This window comes from Myotis yumanensis, unplaced genomic scaffold (genome assembly GCF_028538775.1).
Source record: "Myotis yumanensis isolate MYYU_CA2020_CCGP unplaced genomic scaffold, mMyoYum1.0.hap1 SCAF_7, whole genome shotgun sequence".
Classification (NCBI taxonomy): Eukaryota; Metazoa; Chordata; class Mammalia; order Chiroptera; family Vespertilionidae; genus Myotis; species Myotis yumanensis.
Window position 1 is genome coordinate 31,580,656 of NW_027223758.1, and position 14,312 is coordinate 31,594,967.

The following is a 14,312-nucleotide window of genomic DNA, read 5'->3' on the forward strand; positions in this document are numbered from 1 at the left end:
CTGCGGACTGACCTGAGTCTTCGAGAGGTGAGTGGTTTGAATTCTTGCAGCTACAAAGTGGCAGAGCTGGATTCAAACTCAGTTGTCTTGTCAGAATCCTGCTAGTATACTGGTGTCTTGGGCACAACCTTATCCCGACTCCCTCTGAGCCACCGACACAAAGTCTCTGTGTCTATTCAAAACCCCAGAGAGAGGACCAAAGCCACGATCACTGCCAAGCCCCAGGCCCACATGCGATCCTCTCCCGGCTTCCTGGGGGCGGGGGGACACTCTCAGAGGCACAAAGACACGCAGCACCCAGAGGGGTCGTTGTTACCCAGAAATCTTTATTACAAAAATATTTTGCAAGCCAAAAAGTTTAAGTTGCAACTATATACAAAATGGGGCCTGTTTCCTTCCCAGCAGTCTTAAAATAAACTCTCCAAACCACGCTCCTTCCGCACTGCTGTCTCGACCTCTTCCTTTTCCTGGGGTTTGATACACAAGGTAGGAGCATCTCCAGGCTGCCAGCCTGGAGCTAAAACGACACGGCTCCCTTGGCCTCCTTCCCTCACTCCCCTTCCAAAATTCAAAATTAAATTAAATTAAATTAAATTAAAATGGCACCAAGGAAACATTCTTTCGAGATTCCGCGTGAGTGTGTGTCCGCGTGTCTGCATTTTCTCTGGGCAGAAGACAGGGAGACGAAGGTTCACAAGCCAACCTTTTGGAATTTGGGAACAGTCCGAGGCAGGTGGCTGGGACACTGCGCTCCCAGATGCCGCAGAGAATCTCTAGCTCGTTGGGCCAACGCTGCCCACATGGCCTGTTGGCTCAGCGCATTCCTGAATGCCATCATGTCAAACACACCAACTCACAGTCCCCCAGAGAGCTGGGCCTGCGCTGAGCTCCCAGAGTCCCATCCGTAGGCCACGCTGACGGGCAGGATGGGTCAGCTTCTCTCTTGCTCTGCTGGCCTGAGCAGCAATCCCTTGGGCACCAAACCTCCGGACCCCGGCGGGGGCAGAGGAGGGAGCAGCGAGGATTAGTGTCTCAGTTCTAAGAGCTGATCAGTTACACGTGGAGACCGAACACACAGCGTGTACCTTTTGCTTGCCCTGGGCCCAGCCAGGCTCTCTCGATGAATTGGAAGCGGGGGAGGGAGGGGGGTCAGAGGACAGTGGGTTACAGCTTCTGCCCAACCTCCCGAGATAGAGGGACAGAACGGTGGGTCAGTCCTGGCCTTACAGCTGCCCAGACTGCTTGTCTGTCTTGGATTTATTCCAGTTTGATCCCAACAGGGTTTGAGAGCAGAAATGGAAGATTTCTCTTGCAGAGATCAGTTCAGAGAGCTGGAATGGGGGAAGGTCGCTAAGGGGTGAGGGGTGGAGAGAGGGGGGAAAGCCAGGCACAGCTTCCTACCCTGCATGGCCCTAAAGTGCTTATGAGGAATGGTGGGGAGGGAAGGCACCTTCCTCTCCCCTGTCCAGGTAAGCAGACTGAGGCATGAGGTGCGGACAAGACCGCAGGGTGGAGGAGGCAGCCTGCAGAAGCACTGGCTGGTTCCGACTTACCGCGCCCAGGGCAGGAAGGCAGTAGTACCAGCCACGTGGCTTGGCTGAGAACGTGGCCAATTTAGTCCTGGAGAGAAAGAAGGCTAAGCATCTCCATGGAGCCGCCGGAACGGAACCTTCTTCCCCATCCTCGGGGCCCTGGGACATGGAGGAACTCGTTTTCTGCTGTAGGATATTCCCTCCAGGAACCAACTGCTAAACCTTGGACGGCACAAGACCCAACCATGTACTTCAACACATGACAAAGAGCCAAGATAATGCTGCCGTTGTTTTAAGAAAACAAAACAAAACAAAACACCACAGATCAAATTTTTCTTACACCTCAGTTTCAAGATTGCACGTTTCACATTTATCAATAATTTACAGGCGTCCACAGCGAGCTGTTGCTGAGTTAGTGCTAGCTGGAGGAAGCAAGCTCAGGTCTAGAAGGCGAGGCGGGTCCAGGTGGAGCGTCACGGTCAGGTTGCTGGTCCTCATGGAGTCTCGGAGGGCAGGAGGAGGAGGGTCTCGTTACTCAGTCCTGGTGGTGGTGGAGGATTCCCTGGCGGGTCCCCTCCGCCCCAGGGCTTGTGACGTGTCAGTCCGGGATGCAGGACCGTTGGCAGCAACCTCACCGAGTCTCGGGATGTGGTTCCAGAATTCGTTTTCTGGATTCTCCGTGGATGGGGCAGTTGAATTGACACAGAACTTTTCCCAGAGCCCCAGCTGGATGGTGGTGGTGGTGGTGGGAGGAGCAGGTGAGGTTTTCTCCCTCCTCACCTTGGAAGATCAGGCTGCAAAGCATCTAGGAGGCTGTCAAGAGTCGCCAAGACCATGGCCAAGACCCTTGGTTGATGGAGGCTTGAGAATTCCTGGACCCCTGGCAGCTCCGCCAGTTCCCACGTGGGTTCCCCAGCTGGTCTGGCAGCATCGGCCTCCATGTGTGGCAATGTGGGGGGGCTGTGGCCACCCTGGAAATGCTAGAGAGCCAAGCGGGTTGGGGAGACAAGATCCAGCCTCATCCTTGGGTCCCAAGACCTGCACCACCCCGGCCCTCCAGGAACTGGGGTGGCTGCCCCACGGGGGACAGGAAGGCTCCTGGGCACAGGCCCAGAGACGACCGAGGCCCCGTTTACTTCCTCTGGACCTGGACGCTGGCGTACTCCGAGTGAGATGGCTCGGGCTTGGGGGCTGGCTGCTTGGGGGCCCGGTTGAGGTGGACCATGTCCAGGTCGGCATAGGTAAGGGTGTCCTCAGGCGCGGGCGGTCGGACGGCCTGAATGCTGGCGTATTCCGTGTGGTTGTTGGACTCAGCGGCCCGGGGGGCCGACTTCTTCCTCTTGGGCAGGTTCAGGTCTGCATATGTGATGTCATTGTTGTCCTGGGTCTGAATGGGATGGAGAGAAGGTCACTCTGGAGCCCCTACCTCTCACCCACTCGTCAGCACCAGGTCTGGATGCTTCTGTTTCCTCCACTGACTCAGCCGTAGTTCACACCCAGCTCCTCTCTGGCCAAGGTTACCTGCCAGCAGCCTCACCCTTCCAATCCACCTCCCTCCTCACACAGCCCGAGGATCTTCTAAATGCCACTGTGTTCGCCTCCTAGGCTGACTCAGTGTCACCTCCTCCCACCGTTCTGTCCTGCCTTGTCCTACTCCTCCCTCTGCCTGGAGTTCTTCCCTCTCCTCCTGGTGATGACTCCAACCCACCCTGCACATTTAAGAACAAGCGTTGCTTCATCCTGGCTGGGTCCAGGGCTCCTTCTCTGTGCTTCCTCAGCCCGTGTTTCTCCCTGACAGCACCCATCACCCAGGGCTGTGTCTGTCTGGGGGGTCTGAGTACATGCTGACCCCCCAGGGGGAGGGGACATGCATTCATTTACTCTTTTAGTCAACAAATATTCATTAGGCATTTGTTCTGATGCAGAAACCAAGGCTGACACAGAGGAAGCTTGATTGGTGTTGAATGAACGAACGAGTGAATGGCAACAATTTCAGCCTCGCTCGGGGTGCAGCTGGGCACTGGGAGACAAGGAAGGGCATGCGAGAATGAGACCAGTGGGGAGGGTGGTAAAGGTTCTGCAGTCAGAAGCCTGGAGTTTGAATCCTGCTCCTGGTCTTTCTAGCTGAGAGGCTTTGGGCAATTCATGTCACCTTCCTGGGCCTCAGTTTCCCCACCTGTAAAGTGGGAATAATAATCATATCTATCGCCAGGATCGCTGGGAGGATCGGGTGAGATCAGCCAGGGAAAGCTCTCAGAATGGTGCCTGGCACCCCCTGGATGAGCACGCATGTTCAATAATGGCCACAATTATCAGCCACCCAGCAAACCTGAACATCTGTCTCCCATGTGCTAACCTTATCACTCGCAACTGCGCCTTAAAATTACCCATCAGGAATGGTAACCCTGGCTTCCTCTGTGCCTGGCACCCATGCTGCAGAGCCAGAGAGGAGCTGCCGGCAGGGTAACTCTGGTTGGTGCATGATAACCACCACAGATCTCGGTTCCCGATGGCCATCAGCACCATGCCACCACCTGGGTCACCTTATGTAGGCCCTATCACAGCCTGGTCAGAAAGATGTACCCAGTTTACAGGTGAGCAAACTGAGACCTGGGGAGGTTAAATCATTTACACAGCTGGGAAGAACCAGTCTGCTGGGTTCTAAAGCTGTGGTCTGACCACCCAGCTCCTCTGTCCCAACCTGCACATTCACACTTCTCTCTAGGAAACCCAACCCTCGCAAGGGCTGGCACCTGGCACCAGGAATCCCAACACCAGGCTGCAAATGCCACCAGAGCTGGGTTGTGAGCGCCCTGCTCACTGCCCAGGGTCAGGCACATAGTAGGTGCTCAGCAAGTCTTTGTTCAGGTTTCCTTGCTCAGTTCTTTTTACCATCATTCTTTCTCCGGAAGGTTCTGGAAAGAACTCCAGAGGTAAAATGACTGGAGAGAAGGTCAGGGCACTGGGGGGCCGCACTGGGCCGGGGAGCAGGACACAACATGTTGGCTTACAAACATCATGTCTATTAGCAGCCCTGATTCTCTCCAACAGATTACATCTACAATGATGACAGCAGCCAGGGAAATGTCAAGGACAGCTGGCGCGCGCACGTTCCAGGTTCAGGGCAGGGCCTGTCTTGTTACAAGACACAGGGGAGCCCTTTGCCTCCAAGGGCTGACAGCATCAGCCCGGAAGGAGCAAGGCTGGGTTTCTCGGAAACAGGCCAACCGCACTGCCCGCGGAACCTCCTCAGCCATGATGAGGAGACGCTGCCAGCTGGAGGAATTAATGGCACAGGGTCTTTCCATCAGAAAGACAGGCTCTGGCAGCCTGTGCTGCTCGGTGTGAGAGGCAGCAGGAGGAGCCAGGAGGGAACCGGGCAGGGTGCTCCTGTTGGAGGGGCTGGCCTGGGCAAAGGCCTGACTCCATTGACATGGAGTGCACTGTGAAGAGTGCCCCCCGGAGGTGTGCAGTGGGGGCACTGAGGCAAGGAGGTGAAGGCAGACATCCTGGCTGGAGTGGAGGGCGAGAATGTGCAGAGAACCAGGGGAAAGGGGGGAAGGAATGTAAAGATCCTCCGCCCTCCGCACCCTCCCGCCCGCCCTGGGAAAGGAGTCTTAATTTAGAAGCGAATCTGCCGCTCCGGCTGGTGCAAGAAAATCACACCATCGAGTTTCCCAGGAAGGGCACCTCACCAAGGACTGTACCTGGGTTATTTCTCTGGCGTTCTTCTCGGGCTCATGCAGCCTAAAAAGGAAAGAGACACACAGATAAAAATATCCTCCCTATCTCGAGCGCTCATGTAAATTGATAAGAATAACATTGAGGTTCACTTCCTATGGGGTGGAGGACATGGATGAGTGGTTCACAAAAGAAACACAGCTGCTTATCAAGTGTTTGGACAGATGGTCTGTCTCATAAAAAAAGGAATTTGAAGCAATTTTTAAAGCTACTCTATCAGTAAGGATCTCTGAAAATTATAACACTTGGTGCTGGGGAAGATATGGTGAAACTGGCATCTATGTATATAAAAGCCCAGTGACCAGAACGGTGGAATGACCAGAACAACCAGTGGCTATGACGTGCACTGAGGCAGCCAACCAGCCTGATCCAGGCCCTGACTGGCCCCCAACACCCCGATCAGGGGCAGGCCGGCCAGCCAGCTGCCCGAGGCCCCTGTCCCCCGCCAGCCCGGCCCAATGGGCCCCCATTGGGGTGGGCTGGCCAGATCCCACCCATGCATGAATTGGTGCACCGGGCCTCTAGTTTTCATATATTGCTGGTGGGAGGGGCACATTGAGGCAACACTTTTGGGAAGCAGCTTAGTTAGGCAAACCAAGAGCTTGGAAGGTGTCATCATCTTTGGATTCATAACTGCATTTGGTGGTGGTGGGGGGGGGGGGCGGGATTCAAAATATCAAAAAAGCTGTCTGCACAGAGGCACTGGTGCAAGCAGGTGGGGGAGGGATTCACATCTAACAGCTCTGCCAGGGGGGACTGCCTCAGGAAATTAGGATAGACTCGCTGATAAAGATTTAAAAGGTTTATGAAGAAGTTTCTGTTTTTAAATTATGAATGATTACATTAAAAGATAAGTGAAAAAACAAAATTCTCAGTGGAATGATCTTAATTATGAAAAATGTGTGGATAACACTGGAAGGAAACAGGAAAATGCTAACAGCAGTGGTCTTTGGGTGGCATTTTTCCCTCTTTTTAGTTTCCCATATTCTCCCACTGTTCCATATCATACACATCTAGGTTTTATCATCAGAAAAGAAGAGGGCCCGGACTGGTGTTCTCAGTGGTTAGCGCGCCCACAGGCTGGATTCTGGTCAAGGGCACACACCTTGGTTGCAGGTTCCTCACCCTGGCTGGGGCACATGCAAGGGGCAGCCAATCGATGGGGGTCTCTCACATCCATGTTTCTCTCCCTTTCCTCTTCCTCCTTCCCCCCTCCCTTCCACTCTCTAAAATCAATGGAAAAAATATCCTCCGGTGAGGATTTAAAAAAAGAAGAAGAAGGGGGAAGGATCAAGTGTCCTGGTTAATCAAAGAAGCCATTCATGCGCTTGATTCTGTAATTGGAGGCCATGGCCTGGCTCACTGCAGGGTCGCAGTCAAGGTGGTGAGCAAGTCAGAGCCACTGGTTCTGCAGAAGCCGTATATATTCTCAGGCCACACTCTGGGGATTAGCCTGGATAATGTCAGAAGCGAGCAATGGGGCTTGGCCGCGGGGTTAGTCATGGATTTAGCATGAGTGCTTGGCTCAGAAAGCAGTTCCAGGCATGATGGGCCCCACCTGGCCACAGAAAGGACCCTCCAGGAGCAGGGACAGTGTCTGGTAAGGAGGGTCACGCAGCTCTATCCACATCCCACCTGCTTCCAACCCTCTGGGGCTCCCAAGGTCTCTGGTTCAAGTCCAACTCATCACTCTGCTCATAAGCCCCGTGTGGTCTGGCCCCTACTGCCCTCCCACCCCCAGGACTCATTCATTCCCCTGCCCTCATTTCCCCACTATCCACCCACCAAATATTTCGAGAGGACTACTTGATACGACACACTTTAGGTGTCAACAGCAACGTCCTTGAATGACCTCCTTAGGCACTCTTTTTGGTTAACTCCTGCATCATTCAAGACTCAACTGTGGTGTCATGTCCTCGGGCTGGCTGGGCTGAGCCTGATGACAATTTCAAACCTCCTTATGTGTGTTCCGTCTGGTGTATGTGTCTGTCTGTCTGCCTGCCTGCCGTGCGTCCTTACCATACGGGTGCTCAAAAGTGACTGGGAATGAATGCCAGTCAGACTGCCCCAGGGCCTTTGCACAGTCCTCCTTGCCTCTTCATCTAGTTCACGCCTTCTCTTCCCTCAATCCCTGTTTCAAACAGTCCTTTCTCCGGGAAACTTGCACCGAATCCCCCAACTCCTCTCTCGGAGCACTGGGTTCCTTTCTTTCGGAGCAGTACTTCAGACTGGAAGAGATTTTCCTTTGTGTGCGTGTGTCTGCCTCTTCTCTGGCCTCTCCTATCTCCGTGAGCGGTGCTGCCATTACTCAGCCCTGTGCTCGGGCTAAAGAGGTGGGAGCCATCCCGAATCTCCTCTCTCCTCCTTATAACCCATGTCTGAACTGCATAAGCCTTGTTGACTCGGCCCCCAAAATACACATCAAACCCAAGCGCTCCATCACCTCCACCCTCCCAGCTCCCTAGATTCCCGCGGTGCCTCCTCCGTGTTCCTGCTTCCCTTCCCCACTCCCTGCATACCATTCTCCACATGTAAAAATGCATACATGATGTCGTATCATGTGTCTGCTCAAAACCCTCAGCCCTGCAGTGAGTATCCTGACAGGCGAGGCCCGCATGGCCTGCCCCCCATCTCCCATCTCTCTCCCCCTGGCTCACTCCACTCCAGCTGCCCTGGCCTTCTTCATATGCATGAACGTCTCCAACTGCTCCCGCCTCGGGCTCTTGGCATTGGCTGTTCCTTCTGCCGGGCCCACTATTGTCCCAGATAACCCCATGGCCTGTGACTTCCCATCCTCCAGCTATCCTCTAAATGTCACCTCCTCAGAGAAGCCTTCCCTGATCACCCACCACACCCCACCTCCTACTCGGCTCTGAGCCCAGCTTTATTTTATTTAGTCAGCATCTGCATTGCGCTGTGTATTAACCTCCCGGCTTGTTTGATCACCTGCTTCCAAACCGTGGTCTCCATGTGAGCAGGGACTAGGCCCATCTGTTTCACCACTGGAGCCCTGACTCCCAATAACGGGCTGGTGGGGCATTAGCACGCGGTAAATATTTGAGGAATGAATGAATGAATGAATGAATGAATCCATCACTCAATCAATCAACATCTGTCCCACTGGATCAAAAGTGCCATGGAACTGGGCCTTAGTGTCACTTTTGCTCCCCTTTGCAATCTCCCAGCTTAAGGCCTGGCACTGAGCTGGGCTCAATAAGATGAATAAATGAAAGAATCAGGGAAGCCCTATGTATTCCAAGAATAAACGCAGTGAATGTCTGACAAGTGAACAAATGGCCAACTGAATGAACCCCAGTGCCCAATTAAGAGAGCAGACACATTCTGCCGTCGGAGCCGGGGAAGATTACAGACTGTTCTGCCTGCGCGTTCCTCACCCAGGAAGGTGGATATCGCCAGTCCCTCCACCAGCTCTGCAGCCTGAGGGGCGCTTTGAGCTCAAAGCGGCGGCATCCCCCGCGGCACCCTCCCCGTGGTGCGCAGTGCTGCCCACGCCAACGTCCTCTGGAAAGCGTCTGATTCCAGCCAGCCCAGCGGAAGCGGCTGCTACATGGGAAACCACCATTACGGCTCGCTAGCTATTGCTTTGGTTTAGAGAGATGAAAGGGAGCAAGCGATCTCCCGGCTCCCTGGGTAGGCTCCTGATGGAAAAATAAAAAACAGGCAGAAAACGGCTGGCTTCTCTGGGGAAGAAGAAATAGGCAGCGAGAGCACTGGCGCAGACAAAGAGCGTCAGCTTCGGCGTGGAGACACGGGGAGGGGGTCGCGGCGCCAGCACTCACTGGCTGTGGGACTTGGGAAGGTCACAGGACCTCTCTGAGCCCCAGCTTCCTCACCCACACATGGGACAATAATAACCTCCTAAACGGGGGTTCTCAAAGTCTGGCTCGGGAGCAGTAGCAGCAGCAGCACCACCTGAGAACTTGTCAGAAACACACATTCTGCATTAGACACTCTGGGGGCGGGGCCCGAAGTCTGTGTTTTAACAAGCCCTCGAGAGGATCCGCCACACACCGGAGTCTGAGAACCACTGCTCCATTACATGGGATAACAGTAAATCATAGGGTTTTTTGTGATCATTAAAATCACCTCTGGGCTAATACCGGCAAAGGCATAGATCGGTTCCTGGAGCCCAGTGAGGGCTCAATACATGTTAGCTGCCGATGCGGTTGTCATTATTATTATTGGCATTGCCCTTTTCTCCCAGAACTTACTGTCTAATTGGGAAGACAAGACAAATACAAAATAATGACAACAATAAAAACAAAAAGAGAGATACTTTCCTACTTGGGGCCATGAAGCCACTGAAGGGAGGAGGAGATGGAGATCGCTGCAGTGGGTTAGGGTGGTATTCATTCATTCATTCATTCATTCACTTGTTCACTGAACAAACCTTTGCCGGGCACCTATTCCATTTGCCATGGCCAGCACCGAACAGGAGGGAAGTGAGCCTGCCCTCAGGAGGGATGGGTTACAATCTGGGGCCAAGTGCAGGGACAGCTTGAGCGCGTCAGGATGCCCTCGCTGAGCCCAGAGGAAGAGCAGGAGGTAACCGGGTGAAGGGAGGGTGCCCATTCTAGCTTCCATGTCGCACAACTCCAGGGGGTGCCGTTCACAGAGCCCCCTCTGATGGCCCCTGGAACTGTGGAGACCCTGGGTGGTGAGTGAGCAGGGGTGGGGGAGCACATCTCAGAGAGAGTGAGACCTGGCTGAGCCACAGAATGAAACACTGGGGCGTGGCCAGAAATGAAACTGTCCGTGTCAGCAGGGGCCGGACCATGAGGGACTCGAGGGCCTCTGGACTATCTTGACAACCATGAGAGCCACTAAAGGCTTTTAGGCAAAGGATGGAAGCCGAGTCTTGGCCTTGCAAAAGAGTATACTTGGTGTGCACACACACAGAGCACCCCCACTGCCCCCAACCTTGGAATCGTCCTTGACTCTACATCCAATCCATCAGCAAGTCCTCTGAGCTGAACCTCCAAAAAGTATCCAGCATCTACCATTTCCCAGCCCATCCCACCACCTTGGTCAAGGCCACCGTCATCTGCTTGGACCACCGCAGAAGTCGCCTCTCTGCCTCCACACTCCTCCCCCATGGCCGGGTCCCCACACGACCCTCAGGGTGATACGTCTTAAACAAGTCAGATATCTCCCTCCTACGGCTCCTCATTCCACTGGGAGTAAAACTCCAGGTCCAAGCGGCCACAGCCCTAGACCACTGGCCTCCCCTCCAGACCCGGTTCCTGCTCTTTAATTCTGAAATCCACAAAGCTCTACAAAATCAAAATATTTGCAAAACCCATTTGGTGGCAAAACCTGACCTAAACGTGAAGCTATTTATAGTTTTTATTTGTTGCTCTTAGTACAGACGTTCATATATTTCCAAGCAGGTACATTCACGTAGATTGTGGCGTGCTGCTTCTGTTCTGCTGGGTGAACGTCAGGGGCCTCCCTAGAGCTGGAAAGCCTGGCTGAGTAACACATCTGGCTGCATGGGCCTCAGCTAAGAGCCTGCGGGCCTGCATCTCCCTGAGCTCATCTCTTGCCCTTCCTCTCCTTCTTCTGCCCCCGCGCACAGGCCTCCTCTGGGCCTCCCGTCACCCTCACCTCGGGCCTTCGCCACACCCGCTGTCTCACCCTGCACACACCTCTGCTTCATAGCTCCCTGGCTCAGAACCTGCTCACATCTTCAGGGGGCCCCTCCTCCTGCCTAAGAGAGACCTGCCTTAAATCTCCATCCCTTTGCTCTGTTTGATTTGTCACATGACATTACATATCATTTACCTTTATGCTTACTGCCGGCTTCTCTCACTGGTGTGTGAACCCCATTTGGGTCCGGACTGATTATTTTTTTGTTAATACTCACCCGAGGATGTGCATATATATACATATATACATATACACATATGTATGTGTGTGTGTATATATACATATACATATATATGTATGTGTATGTGTGTGTGTATGTATGTGTGTGTGTATATATATATATATATATATATATATATATACTTTTCCCCCCATTGATTTTTAGAGAGTGGAAGAGAGGGAAGGAGGGAGAGAGAGAGAGAGAGAGAGAGAGGCACCGATGTGAGAGAGACACATTGATTGGTTGCCTCCCACACACACCCCTATTGGGGCCAGGGATCAAACCTGCAACCCAGGTCCATGCCCTTGACTAGGAATTGAACCCGTGAACCTTCAGTGGTTAGAGCTTGGACCCTCTAACTACTGAACAACACTGGCCAGGGCAAGTCCGGACCCATCTTTGTTCACTGCTATATCCCCAGCACCCAGCACTGAGCCAGCACATAGTAGGGACTCAGTAAGAATCACTGGAAAGATGAATCAACAAACTAAGACACCATTTGTGACACAATGTCATCACCTTAGCCTCTGACCAGGGCGTGGGCTTCAGGATGGCGCAGACGCTTCTACCTTACTCACCCGGCATCCCCAGGACCACCCATGCCAAAGTACTTAATAAATATTTAATGAACGAAGGAAAGAGCAAAGTATACAACTTGGATCTGGGTGGTGTGTTTGGACTGTGCTTCTGCCACAGTCCAAACAGGATTTCATGAGTCTGGTTGTCTGTGGAAGTCCCCTCCGATCCCCTGGGGTCAATAATTAAAATGGGCCTGGCCCGAGGCACTTCCAAAGCAGAGACAGGAAGGTTGACTGGCAGAGCTGGGGGTCAGTGGGTGTGGATTCTGCTTTTCCGGTTTGGGGCTGTCAAACAGCTAAGTAACAATTGCAAAAGCATCGTAGCCCAGAGATGCACTCACCTTGTAGAAGAAGTGGAGCCCTTGGCTGCAAGAGAAAAGACACAAAAGCCAGTTATTTAACCTAGAAACATACTTTGTTTTTTATTTTTTTGGGGGGGAGGGGGTGCGGGGGCAAACGTTTTCCTCCAGTGACACTGGGAGAAATTGTTGAAATCATATCCTCTCAACCATAGGAAACCCCGTGCTCACCCCAGTGGGGTGGCCCATTATCTCCCATTGGGGAAAGCCAGGAGCTGAGCCTTCCTGCTTTCTCACCTCTGGGAATTGCCAAAGGTCAAATCCCAAAGCAGCCTTCAGCCTGGAGGGGTCACCTGCCCTAGCCCTGGTCTGGACTCCACCACACTCCTCACCCCAGACCCTGCATCAAGGCTCGGTCCCAGCCGTGGCCTTTCCCGGCTGGAGAAAAGATTCCAGCAGGGCTGTGAGCTGGGGAGCAGGTGTGAATCCCACTGCTGCTACCAGCTTGCTCGCTGTGTGGGCCTGGATGGGTCCTTTCTCTCTGAGTTTGGATCTCAGCTCTCTGACTCACAGGTCTGGGCTGGACGTTCATTTATTTTCGTGTCACCTTTCCCAAAGAGGATCTTGGGAGAAAGAAAGAGTCCATCTGGTTCAGAGATTTTTAAACCTGTGATATGGGGCATCCCACAGAGAAGCCGCTGGGGTTCAGCCACCATTTGACTCGAATTTCACTGCAAAATTGTAATTAAAAAGCAACATGCACACTCAAATGTGCTCTGCACCTCGTGTCAGCAGGCTGGAGGCTGCCACAATGCAGCCATTCTCGCTGCTGAGTTAATGCTTGGGGCCTGGGCAGGCAGTGGGTTTTCAGGTGAGCGGGTAGCAGTGGGAAGGCTGCAGCTCAGCATCTGACATCTGAATGGAGGCTGATGGGTTGCAAAGTACTAGGACAGGAGATGTCCCAGGGAGTCCAATGACTCATCACCCCCATTTTACACCAAGGAGATTGGGTGACTCCTTACGGTCACAGGCATGGTAACTGGTAGAATAGAAATGAAGACATCTCACTGTATTGAGGTAGAGGATGGGCGGATCCTTCCAGGGACCAATGAGGGAGAAGGGGCATCTCATTAGGATGGAAGTGATGTGCAGCGTGGTCCCTAGAGTCCCACGGCCAAGGTTTGAATCCTGGCCCCACCACTTGCTGGTTGTGAGGCCCTGAGCAAGTTTTACAACTTAGCCGTGCCTCAGTTTCCTCATCAGTAAAATGGGTTTAATAATACCACTGCAGAAGTCTGTGGTAAGAACAGTGCCTGACACATCAGGAGGACTTTGCGAGTGCTAGTTGTCACTGTCATTGGAACGCATGTTTGAGAGCTGGGCTCTGCATGTACAGACCACCACCCAGGTCTGGGTGGCCCACACCCATGTCTACAGCTCTCCAAACCGCCACTCCTCCTCTGGAACACCCGGTCTCGGATGCCTAAGCCCCTAGGAATGAGCTCAGGTGTGCTAGGAGTGACATGGTGCCCAGGGATGAGGCTCTAGATCAGCGGTTCTCAACTTGTGGGTCTCGACCCCTTGGGGGGTCGAACAACCCTTTCACAGGGGTCGCCTAAGACCATCAGAAAACACATATATAATTACATATTGTTTTTGTGATTAATCACTATGCTTTTATTATGTTCAATTTGTAACAATGAAATTGGGGGTCACCACAGCATGAGGACCTGTATTAAAGGGTCGTGGCATTAGGAAGGTTGAGAACCGCTGCTCTAGACGAAGGGCTGGGATTTCCCTAACAGCCACTGTGAGCACTTCCCCCTAATGGCTGGCTTGTGGCGTGTGGTGGGCAAGGAGTCCTTCCTGGTGGGGCTTCCCAGGAACTTTAGGGAAACCACTGGGCAGGTCACTTGCAGAAGCTCCTCCAGATTCCAGAGACATGGGCCTGACTAGCCCTCCTGGGCCGGGAGCTTGAGGCTCGGCCAGTACTCGGAGCTAAGCCTTCCGGCCAGCCCCGGAGGGAGGGGCAGCCTGGGGGCAGAGGTGAGGGTGCAGAAGAGGCGTGTGACTGACGCGGCCTGCCCCCTCGAGCTGAGAGGCAGCTGAGGACAGCACTTTACGGGCTGTGGCACGTGGCAGTTCGCCACCAGGACTTTTCAGGGGACTTAGGATAGACTCTGACAAGAAAGAAAATATCACAGTTCTAATTTCATCTATGGGGCGCGCATGTGTCAGGCTGACATATGAAATGTATTTCTATCACTTGTAG

General features: G+C 53.3%; 1 protein-coding gene across 2 annotated transcripts in view; it reads right to left on the reverse strand.

Moving 5' to 3' along the window:
* Positions 1-306: 306 nt before the first annotated feature.
* The window catches only part of SIRPA (signal regulatory protein alpha), a 43,691-nt gene continuing 29,685 nt past the window's right edge, over positions 307-14,312 (reverse strand). For both annotated transcript variants that reach the window (XM_070420054.1, XM_070420055.1), the window contains exons 7-9: positions 12,083-12,107; positions 5,240-5,279; positions 307-2,919 (exon numbers count right to left, since the gene is read on the reverse strand). In XM_070420054.1, the coding sequence (XP_070276155.1) occupies positions 2,665-2,919; positions 5,240-5,279; positions 12,083-12,107 (320 nt within the window). In that variant the 3' untranslated portion in view covers positions 307-2,664. The remainder of the gene's footprint in view (positions 2,920-5,239; positions 5,280-12,082; positions 12,108-14,312) is intronic.